Here is a 21,923-nt window from a genome sequence, read left to right on the forward strand (position 1 = left end):
CAATTTCAATTGAGCCGTTGAGGCCGAAAGTCAAAGTTTACGGTACTGTTACAAGATGGTGATTATACTCCCGTTGACCAGTTTCATTTATAGGGTTTGTAGATATCTGTGGTGGTAAGTCGTGATTAATATATATTTTCCGGACTGGTTATTAGAATAGTTCTTGGTCTTATTAAATAATAAGATAGTTGGACATAATAAAGTACATTAGTTTCTATTTCATGTGCAGTATAATAAAACTGCTATTTTTTTTATTGAAGATCAAGGAGTGATTTGAAGGTAAGGGATTCCATGCTGCGCTGTGTTGTACCGTACAGGGAATATGTTATGTATACACGACCTCTTGGTGTTATTCATTGAAAGTTTTGTTTCTATTATCATCTGAAATATGAACGTAATGGTATCTATGTGATCATTGAAAAAACAAACTACCGTGTTCTTGTGCCTTCTGTCCGAGAAAGTATTCTATTGTGGACCCGGTAGTAATTGGTGTAGTCTGGTGCAATAATTCCCATCACAGCTGTCTGAGGAATTTTGTTACTTTTTGGATAATTATGGACTCCCAATTTGACTACTCAGAAAGGTTTTATAGACAATCTTTGTGACTGGAAGGCTTGGCATTACCAGGAACCGCCGTTTTGGCACAGTAGCGGAGAACTTCTAGGGCAGAATAGCAGAAGTAAATCCAGTCTGCATCATTCTAACGTATAACCCAAGACCTGACTGACTTCAAAGTTAACATACACTGCTAAAACATTTTAGCCTCTCTAACTGCAGACTTTTCAATAACTTGTAACAATATGTCATCTGTCATCACAAAATTGTAGTACTATATAAACTTACTGATTATACAAATATGTAGAAAGTAAAGGTTAGTCAGTTAAAATAATTCATATGGTTGCCATGCAAGTAGTTTAATCTTCCTTACTGTGCTGGTAATGTATTGTGGTGCAAATTAATTGTGCCATACAACTATGATGGAGTCAGGAGATAACACAATTTATAGAATTCACATTGTCTCCTAAGAATAAGACACTGACAATTGATGTGCAAGGGAAATAAATAATAAAATTCTATAGAATATTCTGTTATCAAGTGTGCGTAGCACAATTGAACTTGTTTACACACTTTTTCAGTGAGCACATAAATATGTTTTGAATTTTGTACTAAACATGTAAATTCTCCATATATGCAGGTAAATACAGAATGGAGGAACCCAGCAAAATAAAACTTCCCATCTTGCTACCATGTATTCCAGACCTACTGTACATACTCCAAATTCCTATCACTACACCTGTGTAAGTTCACAACATCTGTGTGATTGTTATTTTCTCAGTTCCTACTGTTTTCCTATTTCAGTGAGTATTGTTTTATTGCTATATAAGGATTTATTAAGTCAATTTAGATATGTAATCTGTCTTCTGGTTTTAATACATAATCAGATGAAGAATTCCATGAAAACAGCAACAACACTGTTTTCAGTGTCAGATATTATTATTTTACATCTCATAGTTTTATAAGCATATGAATGCTTTAGATACAGTAAGCATAAAATTGTGATACATTGTTTACTAATTCAGTCTTTTAGTTTCATGACGCACATCTTGTTCTGTGATAGTTACTCCTCCATAACAGTGATTCATCTTGCTTGATTATAACTTAATCACTCTTACGAGAGTTTTCAGTGTGTTTTGCCAGCATGACCTAGCTCAGGAATGGACTTTAGTAGGAATAAAACAGTTTTGCTTAATGACCCTTCTCTTCCAATTGAAAATAACATTTCTGCTGTAATTACTACTCTGATATGTACTATACAGGCTGCCCTATAATTGCATGTCAGAAGGTATATAGCGCTGTTTTCTGTTTTGAAAATGGGGTAGAAAAGCTATAATGCACAGGGGGGAAAAAAGGTTTTGGTCATGAAGGTATGAGATATAATATTTACACCTTGACCACTGAAAGAAATTAACTTTTTATTGTTTCCTATTTTAGAGAAAAGAAAAATTGTACAGATCATGGTAGAATAATGTATGGAGGAAGATCAAGGCAAATGTCTCCAGAGTGGAGAAGTGGAAAACGTAAGTTCACTGGAATTTTGTCTTAGCAATATTTCACAGTTATACGAAGCAGTGCCAATCAGAATTTAATGGTTTACACTGTTCTGGACAAAAGCACTATTGTACATATGTGTGCCTAGTATTAGAATAGATAGAATCTATACTTTTCCCAGGTTTGAAATAGACAATCATGGCTGTAATTCAGCCTGGGAACATTGTTTTATACAAACCATTTTTTCTACAACACACTTCAGGAGAAACATACTGCCTCCATCTTCAATCAGAAGATGGGGGTTCATGTTCCTCCAAAACACTGGTATCTACCTACAAGTCTATTTTGTGTTATTACACAGAAGACTATCAACATCTTTACTGCAAAGCAGAATAGTATGAATATAATATGTGCATTTATTATAAGCATTTATTATAAAATAATTATTTTCTAATGTGGCTTTTTCATCACACTGAACTGGTGTTCCAGAATATACAAATCCTGATGTGGATGATGAAAATTATCACATGGCAGAATCTTACAGTGATCGTCAAGTTGACAGAGACTGGTGAGTGTCAGTCGGCATATAGATTTCTACTCTTATTGCTCATTTTTTAAAAAAGAATTATACTTCTAACTCCTAACTGTAAGAATTATTCAGAATTAATTTTCATCCAGGAAGGCCCTGTAATTTATTCAGAATGATTTTTTACATGGTGTTATTACTGTTGCTTGTACTGTATTGTTTTTTTTTAATACCTACAACATTTGCTACGAATAGCACAAATTGTGTTTAGCCTTACAAAGTAACATTATATTTTTTAAATATTGTGCTCCTTTTCATTATTTCTGAATATTAAGAATTTTAAAAGTGGATACAGTTTGCTTTGAATTAGTATAATTAAATATTCCAGTCCTTGTTCACATTTAAATACAGTACCTTTATATCACTTTTCATCCTACCTGAAATTTAGTTTTAACAACAGTATAGCCAGGTGTCCATGCTGGATGCATTGTGTTGAAGGCTATCCATGCTTTTACAATTTCTGTATTAGGATGATTTTAAATTTAATGATATGACATCTGTGTACTATGTGTGTGTCAGTTTCTGTAATCATGTGCTTTACAGGATAAGAAGGTCAAGCAGAGACAGAGATTCAAAAGTGGATCGTTACCGTGAAGATTACCGATATAAGGATGAGGACCGTTACACAGAAGATGATGATGACCGAGATAGATATAGTTATGATAGTAGCAAAGGAAGGTATCAGAGGTTTGATCATAAACGATACCCTGATACGGACAAGAGGAGCAGCAGAGAAGATACAGAGAGAAGAGGCCAAGGTTCACAGAACAATCGTACAAGAGATTTTCGTGACGGGAGGGAAGTAAACAGATCAAGAGAGCCAAAAGCTTCGAGAGAGACCTTGAGGGAAGGAAGAGATGCACGATCAAGACTAAGTGATAGTGGAAGAGAGAGAGACTATGTAGAGTCAAGGGATTCAAGAGGTGGAAAAGATACAAAATCATTTAAGCCGCTGGGAGGAAGAGATTCAAAGAGTCATGATAGGGACAAAGACTGGGACAGGAAAGAAAGTCGATGGAATGAGCATGATGATGATAGCACAGACAGTTTGGAACCCCCAAGGTAAGAAATCTATATTCAGAAATACTAATATTCATTTGTTAGTTTAAATACCCAGAGTACTGTTATTTCCCTGCAAACAGTTTAACTATACTCGGAAACGGCAACAGCAGTTTTTGTTGCTTTTATTTAAATATCTAACATATTAAGAGATAAATTTCCATAAAATTACATTTTTTATGCCTCCTGTTACTTGTCACAGTGACACGACTAGGGTGAGCCGGAATGCCCTTGGAGATTCAGATGGAGATAATTATAAATATGAAACACCTAACAATACAATCATGATTAGAGGCTTGGCACAGCACATTACTGAAAATGATGTAAGTATCTAGATTTGCTGTAAGTAGGAGTAAAGTTTATTATGTTTTCAAAGAAACAAGTCAAACATTTTAATCATAAAATGTTTTGTGCGGTTATGTATGTCCACTGAAACTAAAATGTTGTTTAATTACTGTAATTTGTTGACAGCAGCTCTCAGTTTGAAATGTTATTATTTTGTATAACTGCTAAGAAATTTTATTTTTTTGTGCAAAACATGTTACAGACTCATATAAAATGTTTATTCTCGGTGATATCTAGATGATGGTGAACCGTATGTTACAGGTACACAATAATTTATCACTGATGGCTCAATTGTATGTTGGTCAGTGGAATTTGATTTACAAATGCTGAAAAATGTATTACAGTGGCAACAGAATGTTGTAACATTCCAATACAAGTTTACTTTTTGTGTGTGTATTATACTTTGTGGTATTTTGTATTTTATCTTCACTGACACTGTTATCCTATTTGAATAAAAGTATGGAGGGTCCTGTTCATGGTTATGCTGATTTCGATGATAATACTGCTACCTTTTTTTTTTGTTAGATTCGACAAGACATCTTGAATTGCGGACTGATGCCAAAAGACATTCGACTTATAAGGAAAAAAGATACAGGTAAATGTGTTGTTTGAAGTTACAGAATTAATTTTGATTGTCTGGTAGAACTTGCTCACTGGCTGATTTCATATAGTTGTCTGCTAGCACGTAGATGAAGTGGGTAAGTTCCCAGCACTTTCAGTTTGAGAGTGAGTTGACTTTGTTATGTTACGTTGACGAAATATGTGTAATCTATTTGTCTTTATTGCGACTTTTAATCTGCCATTCCATAAACGGTTCTGTACGAAAACGCATCATAAATATAATTTTCAAGTTACTCAGTAACTTAGAAATCTGGTATTTATTATGTCGTACGATTTTTAGCGTTCATATAGCTTGCAATGAAGTCATTTCAGACGGTCGGCTATGTGAGTATGAAATTGGTTTCTGTTATATGAGACTGATGTGATGAGTGACATGGTTGTCCATTGTATTATACGGACAGTTCTCGGAGTCTGGTGTCCTTGTCCAAAAGTGGACAGATGGGACCACTCGGAAAATGTCGTTGCATTCAGTCACTTTGAAAACTTCACATGTAAATGGCATGTTGGCACGTGATAGGGTAAAAAATTGTTCGGGGATTATTATAAATTGAAATTGTCTTATAAATTAATATTTTACAGTATCTTATTTAATAAAAAAGTGTTATCTGTAGCAAAATTCCAATCAGTTGTATTTAGCTAGTGTAATGGACACTAGTTTCCAGCAGAGATAATGTAAGTAAAATGCTTTATTTTAATCCCTTCCACTAAAAATGCTGTCTTACATCCTTTGCATTTCTTATCAAGTTATTTTTGTATGATCTATAGCTTTTGTGGTGACTAAATTCATTGAAGTCTTTTTGTTAGAGCAAGAAATGATGAAAATAATGAACTGATGACAAAACTAATTTCTCACAACACAAAAGTGTGTTGTTTCTTTAGACTCTGTGGTCAGTATGATAAAGGAAACACCTACAGTTGTTCCTCGTGCTTAATACACACACTTGCAGTCGTTACCTCAAGGTGATGGAATTGTAGATTCCTTGATTCCCATGTGGATGCAGTTTTGTGCATGCCAAGTGTTGGAGTTTCAGGATTTGTAACATACCAGGGTAATCTTCACCTTGCTTTAGAAATAGGTAGTATTGTTTGTGATAATTTTACACTTACAAATCCCTAATAATCTTTTTTGTTGGACCTATCTGCAGCCTTGCAAAGCACATATTAAAATTGCTTTGTCATCCTTTCATATGCATGTAACAACTTGCGAACGGCTGAACAGATTCTCACTGAATTCTTTCCTTCAGTTAAAGGCACAATGTTGAAAATTAATTTTGTAGATTGGAGTTTTCTGGGTTATGAAAGTGTGCAGAATCATAAGTTTTTACAAGCTTTGGAGGAAGCTGCTGTCTCTGTCTTCACGGTAGGAATGGTAGAGCCTTCACAGTGTAATAATTCAGAAGACCACAGTATAAATGTTTGGCTTAATGGACATCTCAGATCCCATGTAATGCATTTGTTATTTATAATTGTGGTGTTCAATTTTATTTGAACTGTGATGACAGTGCAGAGTTCTTTTCATCCATGAGGTCTGTCTTTAGTTGGCACACCTTTTCAGGTTTTCATAACAGAAATTTTTTGTGGACTTTCTGACATTACCTTCTGATGTATCAGTCACAGCATCAAGACATACAGAGGGTTTTTTATTGTGACCCTGCCATTTTGGAGTTCAGCACAACAAACAGTGTAACTTTGGAAGTGTTTTATTTACCCTTACACATTGGGTAAACTGCTACATGGCATAGCAGGTGTATTGACCTGTTTTTGATATTGTTGTACAAGATTGCACTATCGAAAGTGCACTACAAGATGGGTGGGGGCCCTTCCAGTCACTGAATCCCACATGAACTGTTCCTGCCTGCTGTCTTTCAGAGCCTTTTTTTAGGAATAGCCAGGGAAAATATTTGTTTCCACTTGTTCTAATAGTTATTTTTGTAAAATTTTGTACAAGTAGAAGAAAATATGAAAAATGAAACACAAAACCATATAACAGTTTTGCTCAAGGAAATGTTGATTAATTGATGAATTTGTGTGTGTGAAATTGTTATTGTACCACTTGGCAAAGAGTAGCTGGAATAATTCACAGGAGCTTTTTACCTTTATCAGCCCTGTAACGTGGCTTACACGCAGTCTGGCTGGATGTTGCACTAACATTCCGCTGACCATGAGCCCTGGAGTTTAAAGCCTGTCTCACAGAAGTCTCTCATTGGCCATTCTACTGTGTGTGCGTGCGTGGATGTGTTTTGTGTTTGTGCTGGGCTGCCTTAGGGCAGCACAAGCAGGACGGCTGTCCCAATCCCCAAACTTTGGTGGTACTTGCGCAGTGGCATTATGATGTATGAATTATTTTGTGCACATTGAAACATTAGGCACCCAAGAAGTAAAAATGCAACATAAAGCATAGTAAAATATATTAATTTTATTACAATCCCAGAACAGATTACCTCATGGGGCAATGATAGATGAGCAGGAGAAAACCAAAGAACTTGGATAAATACCTTCTTCATTGCTATTTCATACACTACAAATCTCATTTGAGAAGTCGGTGTCAAACTGCCTGAGCTGTGACACAACTTACCACATGGTATATGTACCCAGAGATGTTGACCTTTCCACCAACTAACAATCAGAAGAGATGAATGAAAATGAGACTGATATTAGTAGTTCAATATGAGCAGCTGATATATGTTACGTCCACAGCCTTTTCCAGACTTAGTATCTCATTCATCCTTGCTAAATGTCTAGTGGGCTCCAAGGTTATAAATGAGGACAATTTAAACTACTATTACAAATAGGTTCACATTTTACTCAATAGTTTTCTTTATTAAAATCAGTCATTAGTGAGATATTTGTCACTGCCTTTGCTTGAGTAATCGTTCAATATCAGGTTTAATTTCAGATGTATTTTCTGCAACTCACATGCCTTTATTATAAAAAGATGTGTCACTGTAGCATGAAAAATAGATAACTTCATATCAGAAAACATGTTTTGTTAGTGTCATCAGTATTAGGATGTGCCTTTCACTGTAATATTAAATGTTTGAAATGGGATTTCACTTCAGCAGTACATTTTCACCACAGCTCGCTGTTTGGAGAATGTGCTTACATTTTTGCAGCCACATGTAGAAGAAAATAAATACCAAGTTACAAAATGTGCATAAATACAACTAATGTGGACATGAACAGGAAATTAATTCCCACCTACCTACAAGTTTCTTCCCAGAATAATATAATTGAATCTGTACACCTTATTTACTAATCAGTACAGACTATAAATAGGTGAATGGACTAGAAGTAAAATTGCTTCCATGATATTAAAATGAGTCATTGGAAATTACAATGTAGATACAAATTGAAGATTATTTGTGTTTTGATGGTGCTGCTTGTGAGATGTTTGTGAAGGTGTAGAATTCATATTGAAAAGATTCTAAGTGTATATGCAATATAAATTAACAGTGAAAGTGGACAAGGGACTTAACAGGAATTTTTAATTATTTTCTCAAGTTTGAAAGAGAACATGAGTATTGAGAATTGTTTTCAGTTTACTTCACATGGGACCATAAGTAACCATTTTAGCGATATGTGATATGTTGTTACAAACTGTGATGTCACTGTGGACTGTATCAACATGGATAAACACTGATGAACCATGGAAACAATGTTATTTGTCACACATGGTTGGATCACCAAGTGTATCATTATTTTTCATTTTTCACCAACAGACTGAAGATTGTGATTTTTATCAAACAGAAGGATGACTGGTTATTTGTATGACATATGGGCTTTTGTTCTTCATTTATATTGAGTGTTATAATGTAATGTAATTCCTTTTCCTCTTATGTGTAATAAAGCAGCCAGTGAGCAGGGAGAAAAGGAATTGTGTGTGATATCTGATTTTAACACTACATTGTGTTGATCCATCTGTGTAGGTGCATCTCGAGGCTTTGCTTTCGTCGAGTTTAACACGCTCCAGGAAGCCTCTCAATGGATGGAAATGAAACAGGTATCCTACAGGCTCGCTCGGTTGCTCTCTCGATTGCGCTAACTCGTCCGTGTTGCCAACCTTATACGTCCAAGTAGTGTCCAAAAACATGTAATCAACCAAGCTGTGAGGTCCGGTGAATGACATGTTCCGCTGTGCCCTTTAAGTTGACTGACTGATTATAATGATAGATAATTTTGAAGTAAGGCACCCACTTGATTGGTGGATTGCATCAGGGCTCTGCCTGCATTTAGAAATTTGTGTAAATGATACTGCCCCATTTCCTTAATTTCTGTAGCACAGCCCAGGTCATGGGCATTTTTAACTGTACTGGACTAGACATATTTGTTTACTCTGATCGTTTTATTCATTAGAGTCTCTTAATTTATACAGAAATTGAACTAATTGTTTCCATTCATGAGGGAGTTAACAGACACTATGGATGTGGTTGAAAGTGGTATATTTGATTGATTGAACAGTCCAAGTTCACTACATTGAATTGTTTTTACCTCCCTTTTTCATTCATAATGTGATTTGCTGCCAAAAAGAATCAGTACATTGTAGTGTTTGTCTTGTCATTATTATACTGATTACACTAAAATTCTCGTTTACATGTGTCATATATCTAGGCAAAATTGTAGCTGTAAAATTGACCTCACTTTTGAAATTTAAAACAATTAAGTTCCTTTTGTGTGTATCATATGATGATTACAGATTTTGTTGTAGGTATTTATGTTCTGATATTAAAACAGTGAAGCATGCATTTATCATATCCATTAGCTGAACAACTTCACCTCTTGAGGTGGTTTTATAGTTTGTTATGTTTCCAAAAACATAGCCCCATTATTTGAATTCTAGATTTGTAGGTATATCACTTGATATTGTTTGAAACATAGAAGTAAAACATTAGAATTGAAGGACATTTCTTGGCTACACATTATATTTTCTTTATATTATAGCCGAAATTTGAGTTTCTCGATCTGTGGAACACTAATTAATGTTAAAGTACATTGAATTCTCTGCTACTGAACTACGATGGAGACAAATCAAAGGTATCGCTCCTGTGCCGCTTGGCCTCTCTCTCGAGAGGGGGCTGCAAGCATGGTCGGGCAGGTTGCTCCGTTTCTGCCTGATTTTAATTTGGTATCATTGGTTTGCTTTCAGGGAGTATTGATGCTTCAAGATCAGTATCGAGCTATCATGCATTTCAGCATTCCAAAGGAAACTCAGATTGAAAGAAATGCTTTGAAGTCCAGTCAGGACTGGATTTGCATTAAGGTGTGTACATTTGTTTTACTTGCCCTGATATTTGTTTAGAGTTTGTAATGCTGCTGAAGTAGTCCATTTGTACAGCCTTGTAGCATTTAATTTCTACTGCAGAAGAACAAATATTGACATCATTTGTGGATGTTGGTTGTGGTACCATGTTGTCTTGTAGGTTATTACAAACATTTTGTAGGAATGTATTCAGATTTTATTTTATACAAAAATTGTAATATCATTTTTATTAATACTAATTTAAGATTAATCTGGCCTCATTACAGCAAGTTGGAATATTTTGCTGTAGTCTTGGTTGTATACACAACAAATAATGAAAAGTGGCATGTGTTTTGACATATTTACTTTTTCAGATAGGGTCTACATTACCGGATAGTTTTAAAGTAATGCTGTAGATTTTATACAGTGATATGTGACTTGATTTTTTCCTTCTGTGGTCACACTCTGTTTCATTTATAAAAATGTTCTCTGTTTAAGGTTTTGCTCAGTTCATTATTTCATGGTAATTTTAAATTGTGATATAAGTTGTTGGTCTTCCATAAATGGTGGGGAATTTCTTGACTAGCTGGACATACTGTTAGTGAAGTTTGTTGTTGTTCTCGGTATTGATTGAAAATTAAGTTTCTTATAGCTTTGTACAGGAGAAATATTTCTTCTACCTTCCAAGGATAAGCTTGCAGGTCTGTTTGTCTTCTATCAGAAATAGTTCCATACAGTATGTGATTACACTTGTGGTTTGTTTACATGATTAGCATTTGTTTCAGTGTGCTGCACATAATTTCAAGAGAAGGGATGCTTGCTTTAAATGTCATTCCTCTCGGCAAGAATCTGAAGGTGGGGAAGGAAGTGCTGAAGTCAGTATGCAGCCAACTTCAAGTAAGTGAATTTGCATTCTCAATTAGGACTTGATCACCACCTCATCTTGATGAAAGCCTTTGTGCTCAGTATAACAAATAATTTCAGTCCATGTGTCCATCTTGGTGCTAGTCATGGTCTACAAAACAACACATGTCTTATGAAGAACATGTATGGTTCAGAAGCCAGTGAATGTAAGCCCCTGATGGAGATTTGATAGGACTCGTAGTAAGTGTTGTCAGTTGAATGGTAAATGTTGCTGTATGTACAAAGACAAGTTCACAACATTTTTAATCCTTTGATCATGTTTTGAGGTTCATTCAATGTTCTTAATTATTCATGCACAACTGATGGCAGAGGTGGACCTCTACAAGAAACTTTGTTGTGAAAGAATATTTCTTATTCAGATGAAGAAATGGTCACATTTTATTTCTTTAGATGAAGCTTCATTTAGTGACAAAATAGTAACTTGTTTTTAAACATGTAAATGTTAGAGTTTGAATGAGCGACATTTGTGTGACTGTCACACAGACTTTTTGTGTATTCATTATGATTGACCTCACTAACATGCCTCACATTTTATTGCAGCCGTTCTTTTGCGAGGACTGGACGTTTTGTCAACTGAAGACTCAGTATTACAAGCAATTAAATCAATTTCTTCTGTTCCAATTCGAAGTATTCGTATTGGGCAAGATCCTCTGACCAACACTTCACGTGGGGTCTGCTATCTGGAAATGAACCATGTGATGGATGCTGTTTATATGCATAATGCTTTAGTGGCAAATTCTCCAGTTGTAGATGGGAAGAAAGGTAAGAGATTACACCTGCAGGTAAAATCTGTAGGATGACGATTTCCTTTGGTATGTATTTACTTGCTTCAAACTGTCAGTGTGCATTACATGTGTGAAAAGTAAATTTTTTGAACTGAATATCTTAATTTTTTAAGATGTTTATTATAATATCCTTGCAGAAGACAGCTTACTTTCTGGTTTCATATTTTAGGAAACTATGTAAGTGATATGTCAGTAGGTAAGGCAGTGTGCTGTTATGATATATTCCACTTTTTACTAAGTCTCACTAAAACATTAATAACCCCTTTAGTTGTTTCCAGTGACTTATTTCAGGCATCTTGCAGTTTGGATAAGATATTTCACAGAGATACAGGTACATTGTTTTCTATGTATGGGATGTCTGTTGAAGTGTTAAAATTCTTTGTAAAAGAATTGGGAATTTTGTGATTGTTCTGTTGCTTGCATTGGTCTGATGATGGGAGTAAAATGATACCAAAATTTAAGAAAAGTCAGATTTTTTAAAAATTCTGTAAATAAGAAGAAAAACTTAAAAAGGACAACCAAATTGTTAATAAAAATTCCAAATTTATGAGGTATTTTATACCTGTCAAGTCCATTAATAAACAAGATAATAATATGAAGTACATCTTCTATACCAGTTGTAGTATAACAAGTTGAAATTGACTTCTGCACTGCATATAAGTGACCTATTTAATTAAATAATGGTTCTTAGTTTTTACAAATACAGTGTTGGCCGGGACTAAGATTTTTGAACGATCGATGCGATAAAACGATAGTTCGAGGAACGATAGAAGCGGGAAAATGTAACATTATTTTATATGGGATGTATTCGGGACCGAACAAAACGGACGATGCATCCGGGAAAACGATAGTTCCGGGAACGATGGATAGAGGTTTCACTGTATATCTAATTTTGAAATTCTGATACAAGAAGACTCATTCACACATTTTTTTCTAGTCCTTGTCTCATATCGAAAGGCAGTGCAGAATCTCCAAAGTAATACATCCACAGCAGGGAGATTGGATAACGATTCATTAGCACAGCGTTCTGCAAGTGGAGACCTGGCACAGTACACCCTTGAGGACATTCCTCGTCTGGCTGATTATAGCGCATCTTTGTATGCAACATCACCTGCTGAGTACACACAGTATCAACAATATTACCAACAGTACTATCGCAATCAGATAACACAGGCAAGTAGTACATGAAAATCTTAATTATTTATAATTACAAATTACAGTATATCAAGTAATATAAAGTAAATGCATCATATTTGAAGACTGCTATTCTGTTAAGCTGTCTAAGAATTTGCCAGTTAAGAATTTATCCAGATAAATTTCATAAAACTGTTATTCAAGCGATTAAACTATTAACAGAGTTATAGGTGAAATTTAAAAAGTACAAGCTGTTGTATATCCTTTTTTGAGTCAGTTGCTTATTCATTCATTATCTTTCTTAGCTCCAACAGTATCTCACTTGAGAAGGTAAAGAGCACATACTAGAGTGTTGACACTGATGTGTTGGTTTTAGGGCACCGCCATATCTCTGCCTACACAGTCACAGGCAGACTGTGTGAATGCTGCAGCAGCTGTGGCGCAATCTGCAATTCAACAGGTGCAAGCTGCCAAGGAAATTAAGAAGCAGGTGGGTGTGCTATTTGAGTTTATCACGCTTTGCAAATTTAATTAAGGAGGAAAAGAAAATTTGCTGGGTTCAGGTTCTCATGGGTGCAAGTGTAAAGATGCTGTCTTCTGGATTGTTGCACCATGTAGTCCGGTAGTTTACTGACATTTCAGAGGCAGCAGGCACCATTGAAATATCAGTAAACTCCTTCCAGACTACACGGTGCAACAACCTAGAAGACGGCCGTCTCTAGTCCGGTTGTTTGTTCTAGCAGATTGAAGTGCCTCAGCTCCTGAAGTCCGATGTGCTGAAGATGGCGCAGTTGAAATCGACCCACAGCCCCACTGCTCCCACAACTGCCGTTGCGCAGTCTGGTACTAATAGTAAACAGTGTAGTAAGTATATAACAATTAATATTGCATGCAAAGAGTTTGACTGTAGTTATATATGTGTTCTGTAAAATATTTGTATGCTAAAAATATTTTTAACTGACGACAAGTTTGAAGCTAGAACTTGGGATAAGGGAGCATAGAGGGTATGAATCCTTTTGTCTTTGTTTATTAAGTTATGCCAATTCACGTCTTTCTTAGTTTATTAAATTCAGTGTTTGTATTGTAGAATAAAGTATTTTAATTGTACAATAAGTTTTTCTAATATTCCACTAAGAAACTTATTTTATTTAAATATAACCCTACTTCATGATTGCATATTCTTTGCAGCTGTTCCAGATGTTAGCACTTATCAGTATGATGAGACTTCGGGTTATTATTACGATCCGCAGACTGGTTTGTATTACGATGCTAGTTCTCAGTACTATTACAATGCACAAACTCAGCAGTTCCTTTACTGGGATTCAGAAAAGCAAGCTTATCTACCTGCACCAGTGACATCAGAAGATTCTGTTGCGGGAAAAGATGAAGGAAAGAAGGTGAAAGAGAAAGACAGACAAGACAAAGTGAAAGTAGCCAAGAAAATTGCAAAGGTAGTGTATGTTTTATACTGAAAGCAGCTTTGTTGTTGAAGATTTCTGTCATCTGGGTTGTTGCGCTGTGTAGTCTGGTCGATGTTTACCAACGTTTCAGAGGTCATACTGCCTCCGTCATCAGGGCGATCGTAAACATCGACCAGACTACACAGCGCAACAACCCAGAAGACAGAAATCTTCATACTCACTGCTGCGAAAACCTCAACTCTTACATTTGTTGTTGTTGTTGTTATTCCAGTATTAGTTAAATAAGAGACATTGACAGTTAAATACTGAAGCATATGTTTTGAACTGTCTAGAATATACACTATCACAGCAGTAATTTCATTATTAATTTCTCTGTGTTCTTTCATAAATATGATTATAATTACATATATCACAATTTTAGTGCCAGACTTTCAGTCTGAAAATAGGGGTGTGACCTACACATGTATCATCCCATTCTCCGTCATGGAACTGCATAAATATCAGATGCAGGCCTGTACACTTTTCTCCATCATAATGTCATTAATTTGTATGGAAATTGAGGGGTCTGCTATAAAGTATTTTAGTGAAAATGTTTAAGGTATAGGAATTTGAAGTCAGATACATTATTAAAACAAACTATTTAATCAAATTAACTATAAATCTTTTTGCTGAACTAACGTTATTTAAGTACACACAACAAATTGTCCCACAGTTATGATGTGGGTCATCACAACATATAAAAGCTACTTACAAACATGACTTTATAAAAATGCAAGAATATGTGTGGTACTGTTACAGTACTATTAATAGATTGCTTGCTTTGCCGTGTTACGACTGATAAAAAAGTCTTGTTCTGTATAGAAAGAATATAGGCCACTGTACTTGTCTGTTTTGTAGGACATGGAACGATGGGCTAAAACTTTGAATCAGAAGAAGGACACTGCTCGTCAGACTTTGGCGCTAGTTTCTAATGTGCTTCCATCGTCAAAATCAATTGGTGCAGCTGATGCTGGTTATGCAGTCCTAGAGCGGAAAGATCGTCCATCTTCGGACTTCCAAGTTACTCCCTTTGATGAACCAACAGAGAAGCAAGCCGATCCACCCTCTCCTCAGGTACATACTTGCAAACCTGCTATTTTTTAATCATGAAACACATCTTAGAAGCAAACAAAGAAGTGTGGAAATGCATGCGTAGTGAGAGGTGTCTGGAGTGAGCAACATTTTTGTGGACAGGATGTCTGGAGCCACTGTGGCTGGGTGATGACTTCATCACAGAAGATTCCCCATGTGGTTGTGCAGCTGACCGGTAATTTCCCATGTGGGAATTCCCCAGGTAAACATGGTAACTTGGCTAACAATGGTTACTAAGGTAACCTGGGGAATACTCACTTTGTCACTTGTGAAAAAATGCATGTAAAATGTCCGTTGTTGTTGTTCAGTCTTAAATAAAGTTTGAATGCATTGACAGATTTTAAAAAAGAAAACTATATAGTATCAAATATTATGAAAATCCATTTAGTGGTTCTCACATTGTTATGCTTTGGATAGTTTTAAAATATCAAAGCTAATAGTTCAAATCAGAATTAGATGATTTCCACTGATTTGTTTTTACAATCCCATATCTGCATGTTATGATGGATGTTCTAGAAATTTATTGTGCCGTAAGCCACTTCTTTGCAGTGAGAGGTGTCTGTTGATAAGTAGACGAGTGTCCCAACTAGTTCTAGCATGAAGTGGAGCGTGCTGCTTATAGCAGGCACTCCTCTTGGGTTCTGAAGGTGCCGTGTGCTTGTCTGCACGTATGTGCACTCCTGATTGATTTTCATACTTCACAAATAGCAGTATCTGTCTATATCTATAATTGGATGTTTGGATCTAAATTTGAACTTGTGGCTACTTGGCTACACATCACACTTCATGTACATTTCAGAGTTACAGCTTCACTTTATTCAGAATTATTTATTCTACTAGCAACAGCATCCGTGGCGTAACGGCCCTCTGAGAGCCAAAGCCGACTGGGGTTGTTACGCCGTGGATGCTGTCGGCATACGACCTGTCAAAGTTGACGGAAATGGGACTTTCTTGTGTTGAGCAGTAACATAATTTATGGCACAATTATCTGTGCAAATATTATATCCTTTTCTTTTCCCCTGCTCTCATACTTTGAGCACCAGACTCCATCATTGTTACTTTTTCATTTCTTGCTACAAGAGTCACTACTGTCGAACCTTCATATTAAATTTTTCTGCATCACACAAACAGGGCACTTGTTAAAGCTTGACAGATGTTGGCTGTTACATGATTATATGGAATTTCTTACATTTTTCTATATGCATAAGTGTTTCTATCGAAATATTGTCTTATTAATGGGGTACAGTGATCCCATATTTTGTGTATCTAACTTGTTACTGCTATGTGGATGTGTTGTATTCTATCGGCAGGATAGCTCTTCTGGTGCTGGAGGCCTGGTGGCAGCATATGGAGGTGGTAGTGAGAGTGATGAGGACATTGAGGATGTAATCCAGGAGGATAGACAACATACAAATTGGGCAAAACTTGCATGTCTGCTTTGTAAACGTCAGTTTCCTACCAAGGAATCTCTCATCAGGTAAAAGAACAACTGATTTAGTAAAGATGTAAGCATCTTACAGACAAGTCACACAATCTCCTTACATTTCATCCAGAAAGTACCACTTTCATATCTTTGGTGGCACTTCAAGCAAACTTGTAGTTCATGTCTCCTGAGCTTGAAACATATTTCCATCTTTCTCACAGCACAATATAGTTGTGAATGTTTAAATTCATCACTATACAGTTTGCATTTATATTCAAGATGACCCTTCAATTTTAGCTCTGAAAATTGTCGTCATCTCAATTCCAGTGAATATGATACGCTTTCCTTGGTACCATGAATATGCAACATGTAACAATATCTTATGTTTACAGGCACCAGCAGCTGTCAGACTTACACAAATTAAATTTGGAAAGTTGGTATCATGTCCGTGGGTTAGATCCTAATGACCCCCAGCAGAGGAATAAGAAGTATCGGGACCGAGCTAAGGAACGACGCCAAAAGTTTGGAGAGCCAGAACCTCCTCATCCTAATCACCTTAAAGTATGTGAGCAAAACTTTAAAGTGTATTAACCATTTTACCTACGAAAATTTTATTTTGGACAGTTCTGTTAATGAATTCTAGTATGGTTAACATCATGTGATTTAAGTGCTGTGGAACTTCCGTATGGCAAGAGTCTTACAAAAAATTCAAATGTGTTTTCTAAACAGTAATCATCATCCAAATTCATAAACTACTGTGTGTTTTATCATTTTGAAATAATTATAATAAATAACTACTTCCAAATTTCAAATTTATTTCTGGGTCATATATTTATTCATGTTGATTGCTGAGAATTGAAGTTAACATGAAATTCAGTCACCTTGAAACTTATTACAAGTTTTGAAGGTCATTTGATCATTCATATGACTTTAATGATATATATAAGCAACACACAAGAAATGCTCCCACAGTTGTGTCATTTGTCGATTAGGTCTGCTGGCCACTTCAAACTGGCAACAAATTATTGAATGGTTTGTGTGGTATTTGCTGTCGTCTGGGCACAATTAATTCAAACTTGACTAGTTCAGAGCTATATAATCCTCTAGATGTCCTGGCTGTAGAATATTCTTGTGTTACAACTGAAAAGAGTTGAAATGCCATCATACCCACGTTCACATGTTTAATAAGATTTCGAATATAAAAAACATTCATTAAAATCTGTGAGATGAGTTTTGGTTTGTTTGGAAGGGATGACACTTAATCTTCCCTATGTGAGTCTTAGCTTGTTTGATGAGTTTTTTCCATTCTGTCCTATCATTCACAATTCTTCTCCATCCCCTCACTCCCATCGTCCTCGCATCCTCCTCCACGTCATCTATACCATAGGGATGACACTTCAGTACACAGAAAATTGATTTAGTTACTAAATTGTTTCAAGATACATACAGACTTTTACTGTTACATAATATAGTGAAAGTCAGTTCCAAAATCTTTCTGCATTTCCCATATTTCATGTGTTCAGACATGTATGTGCTTATGCTTGCAGGAAAAGTACCTCAAGACAAGAGAGGATGCTGCTTCTATTTCGTATGAGGAACCAACCAAATCTGGAATTGGATCTGATAATGTTGGTAATAAGTTGCTTCAGAAAATGGGTTGGCAGGAGGGAATGGGTCTAGGAAAATCAAACCAGGGCCGTACTTCTATCATTCAGGTTTGTATTGGTATTTTTTCTTGTAACAGCTTGTAATTTTATATAAAGCTAATAAAAATAATATAAACTATGGTACATTTAGCAGTTTGTAATGAATAAGCTGTTTAAGAACTTCTCTGTCATTGGATCCTGTGTTGGGCCAACTCTGTCCGGTTAGTTTGGATAAAAATCACATTGTGATCATAACAAATTTGTGGTTGTCTGAGCGCAACTGTATTTTATTCTAGAATGCTGTTGATCGCTTGTGTTTTGTAGACTGAACATCGTGCATCCACTGCTGGACTTGGTGCTAAGGGAGGAACATATGGAGCACTTCCTGGAGAAACATACAAGGATTGTGTGAAGAAGATGATGTTCGCTCGCTACCAAGAACTAACAGAGCAGGAACAGGACACCTGAGAAGTTATTGCAAGTGCAACAAAGTTGGATTTTTTTAATGTACATATATTTTTTATGTTAATACAAAAGAAAATGGTAAGGAATGTCAGTTGTCAGTAATGCAGGGAGTTTCTCAATACTGGATTCATCATCATATTTTATAGGTTTCTCTCCTCATAGGGATCATCAAAAGATAGAAACTCCAAGTGTACCAAGATTTAAAAATAAATATAACTTGATATGAAAGGAGTATGAAAAAACTGATTGACGTTAGGACCTTATAATTTTCTTAGTCGACTACTATTGATTTTTGATCTAAAAATCTTGCCATATGACCAGTTATTAGATATAATGCATTAGTTATTAATCCTTATTTCTTAAATTCATTTCCATGCTTCCTGTCCTGCAGCGTGAATAATTAAAAATAAATTAATTTGGTGTGAGTGCTTGTGAAATTAGAACAGAATAAGATGGAAATCCTATGACAGGAGAAGGTAGAGTGTCAGACATACGAGAACATTCGTTAAATTATGATTAAATGTGTTAATAAATTTTATGACCCAAAGCTTTATTAATATCTTTACTGGATGTTAGATTAAGACATGAATTCATTTCAAGATCCAGTGTTTACATGTCCAAGCTCCATCTGGAAAGTGTTTCATACAGAAACTTTATTGACGTTGTAGTGTAAAATTATGTTCACGTAAGTACTTAGATCTCCAGCTTGGTTTGTAAGACTATATTTCCCCATATTTTCTCCATTATGAGATTTTCAAAACTTAAAAGTCTTTGTGATTTTTTGCCATATATATTTTTATATATGGAAATATATGCTAGTTTAAGTTGTCCCACCCTGTGATTCAATTGCAAAGTCTGAGGAAAGCCTCACAAGTTTTCAGTTGCAGTATTGTGATTAAAACTGGATTCTCTCCCCCCTCGACACATTTAAAGGATATTCATTACCTACTGTACTTCATTCTAAATCAGTAACCCTTTGAAGCCAGAGCTTGCCTAATAATATATAAGAATCCATTTGTACTGCAAAGAAAATACAACTCTTCACTTTTACAAAGATCAACTGGTTAACGCTGTTAAGGAAATAATTGCTGTTTTCAGTGAGAATCATATGAAACCTATAAGTACAAAATGAAGAGTTACCGATTGTTAAAGCAGATGGTACATTTTGTTACCATTGGGCTTTAAAGGGTTAATTATATATAGAGCTAGCAGAAAAGGTCCATCAAAGTTAAACAAGATTTTTTCCCTCATCTCTTACCACCCTTCTTCCATTCATATGTCCCTTCACTTCCTTACCTTCCTGGTATTTCAACATTTGTCACCCACATTAATACTTCTTAAAGATTTCTAATGGTAGCATCACTTAGGAATGAACATTTTTCCATCTAGAAACATACTGAGAACTTCTAGGCCTCTATGAGCACAAGAAAATATAAAAACATCAAAATGAGTTTTTATATAATACAGATAATTGTATCAAAGCTGATTATTACATTAGATATGCTGAGTGAATAGCTTTCTTGTAAAGCATTATATAATAATGCACAAAGATACAGAACTGTGAAGTGACTCAAATTTTATTTTAGTACAAGATTCAAAATTTCCTTTGGTTTGTAAACTCTGAATTTATAATGTTGCCAGGAGGGAAATGATAGTCTTCTAACAGTTACTCCTAATGAGTTAAGAGTATATTTTTGGCAGCGTAAAAAGCTTTACGTAACAATAACAAAAATGCTGTATGTTTTTTTCAAGTATGTGTCAACAACTCTTTCATGAATTCAGGCTGTTTGATTTAAATAATTTTCACAATTAATAATAATATTTACTGCAGTAGAGTACAACAGGCTTCCAGGATGCATTTCCCATTATAAAGGGGATGTTATGTCCTCAGACAGTACACTAGTTTGAGCGGGGAGGCTCTTGGGCATACCACACACACACACAATGAACTGAAATTTTCATGTCTATCAGAAATCCAAAATTCTTTATATTACTTACAGATAAAAGATGTATTTACTGATATGAGCACATTATGTACTCATGTAGTACCAAATATCCTTGTTTCCTAACATGTGGCATCATCTGACTGTTGTATAAAAGCTGAGAAGGTTTCCTCACTGCCAAATAGAAACTAGATATAGCCTGGGATGTTTTTGAACAGGTGGGCATGTGTACAAATGATTGCATTCAGCTTGAGACAGAAGGTATTTTCTTTCACAGACTAAACATTAATTCAGGTTTCCATAGTTCTCAAAAAATAATGTAACATTTGATTGAATTTTAAGTGGTTTGCTTACATAAGTTCAGCAATGCATGTGTGAGTTGCAATATTACATGAAGGGTCCCCCACTATTCCTACCACAAGGTCAGAGACACCATTGTAGTGACTGGAATGAAAACACTGTCCGGTTCAATTTTGTCAGTCGATCAAATGTTTGTACTACAAATGGTAATAAACTCTTAAAGCAAGATATAAGCAATTCTGTTTATTTTCTGTAGAATAACGTAATAGCCTTTGGTATATATTTTTGATAAATTGTATTGATTGAAATGGAAGAAATGTAAAAGGCTTTATTTTTAATGTCATAAATGTGAATTTCCACACACTCAACCATTAAGAGAACAAACAAAACTTCAAATTGAAGAATGTGTTGTCAAATATTCTAATTGCCAGAAAAAGCTAATTTATATAATTACTGAGAAACTCCCTCTGAATCATATTGTTAACAGTGGTTGATTCAATATATGACTACTTTTGGATATTGTCCATTGTCTGAGGTATGTTTGATAAAAAGAACATTTTGTGAGTTGGCTGTACTTTAATCTTCAGATGACTGCTTGTCTTGCTAAGTTTATTTTTATTCATAAGGTCTCAGGTTTGATTCTGACTATTGTCACAAATTATATAAACTGTACTATTGAGATCTGTCTCTCAGTACTTACTTCCCATTTTTAAAATCTTGTAAAAAAAAAAAGGCATGATCTTATGTTATTGATCCTGCTGGTTCCAGATTGGTACACTGTACCTTCCTTGGCCTTATACAGCCTGTATTTGCTTATGAAGGAAGATTCACATTACAAAATTTCACCCATGAACT

At 35.3% G+C, this 21,923-nt stretch overlaps 1 protein-coding gene across 5 annotated transcripts; it reads left to right on the forward strand.

The window, feature by feature from the left end:
- Positions 1-43: 43 nt before the first annotated feature.
- On the forward strand, positions 44-19,053 carry LOC110833429 (RNA-binding protein 5). Of its 5 annotated transcripts, none has more exons than XM_022071466.2 (20): positions 121-279; positions 1,196-1,298; positions 1,993-2,078; positions 2,539-2,617; positions 3,179-3,697; positions 3,897-4,017; positions 4,565-4,634; positions 8,587-8,660; positions 9,804-9,917; positions 10,682-10,793; positions 11,361-11,582; positions 12,543-12,778; positions 13,116-13,229; positions 13,483-13,603; positions 13,928-14,190; positions 15,058-15,273; positions 16,602-16,768; positions 17,107-17,275; positions 18,262-18,429; positions 18,685-19,053. In XM_022071466.2, exons 2-20 carry the CDS (start codon positions 1,207-1,209, stop codon positions 18,826-18,828), a joined length of 3,087 nt encoding a protein of 1,028 aa, XP_021927158.2. In that variant the 5' UTR covers positions 121-279; positions 1,196-1,206; the 3' UTR covers positions 18,829-19,053. The 5 variants fall into 5 exon arrangements, with proteins under 5 accessions (XP_021927160.1, XP_021927158.2, XP_021927159.1 ...); XM_022071465.2 differs by lacking the exon at positions 121-279 and adding an exon at positions 339-679; XM_022071468.2 differs by lacking the exons at positions 121-279; positions 1,196-1,298 and adding an exon at positions 44-114.
- The last annotated feature ends 2,870 nt before the right edge of the window (positions 19,054-21,923 follow it).

The sequence above is a fragment of the Zootermopsis nevadensis genome, unplaced genomic scaffold (genome assembly GCF_977971745.1).
Source record: "Zootermopsis nevadensis isolate Lab colony 2312 unplaced genomic scaffold, Znev_1.0 Znev_ptg000025l, whole genome shotgun sequence".
In the NCBI taxonomy this organism is placed as follows: domain Eukaryota; kingdom Metazoa; phylum Arthropoda; class Insecta; order Blattodea; family Termopsidae; genus Zootermopsis; species Zootermopsis nevadensis.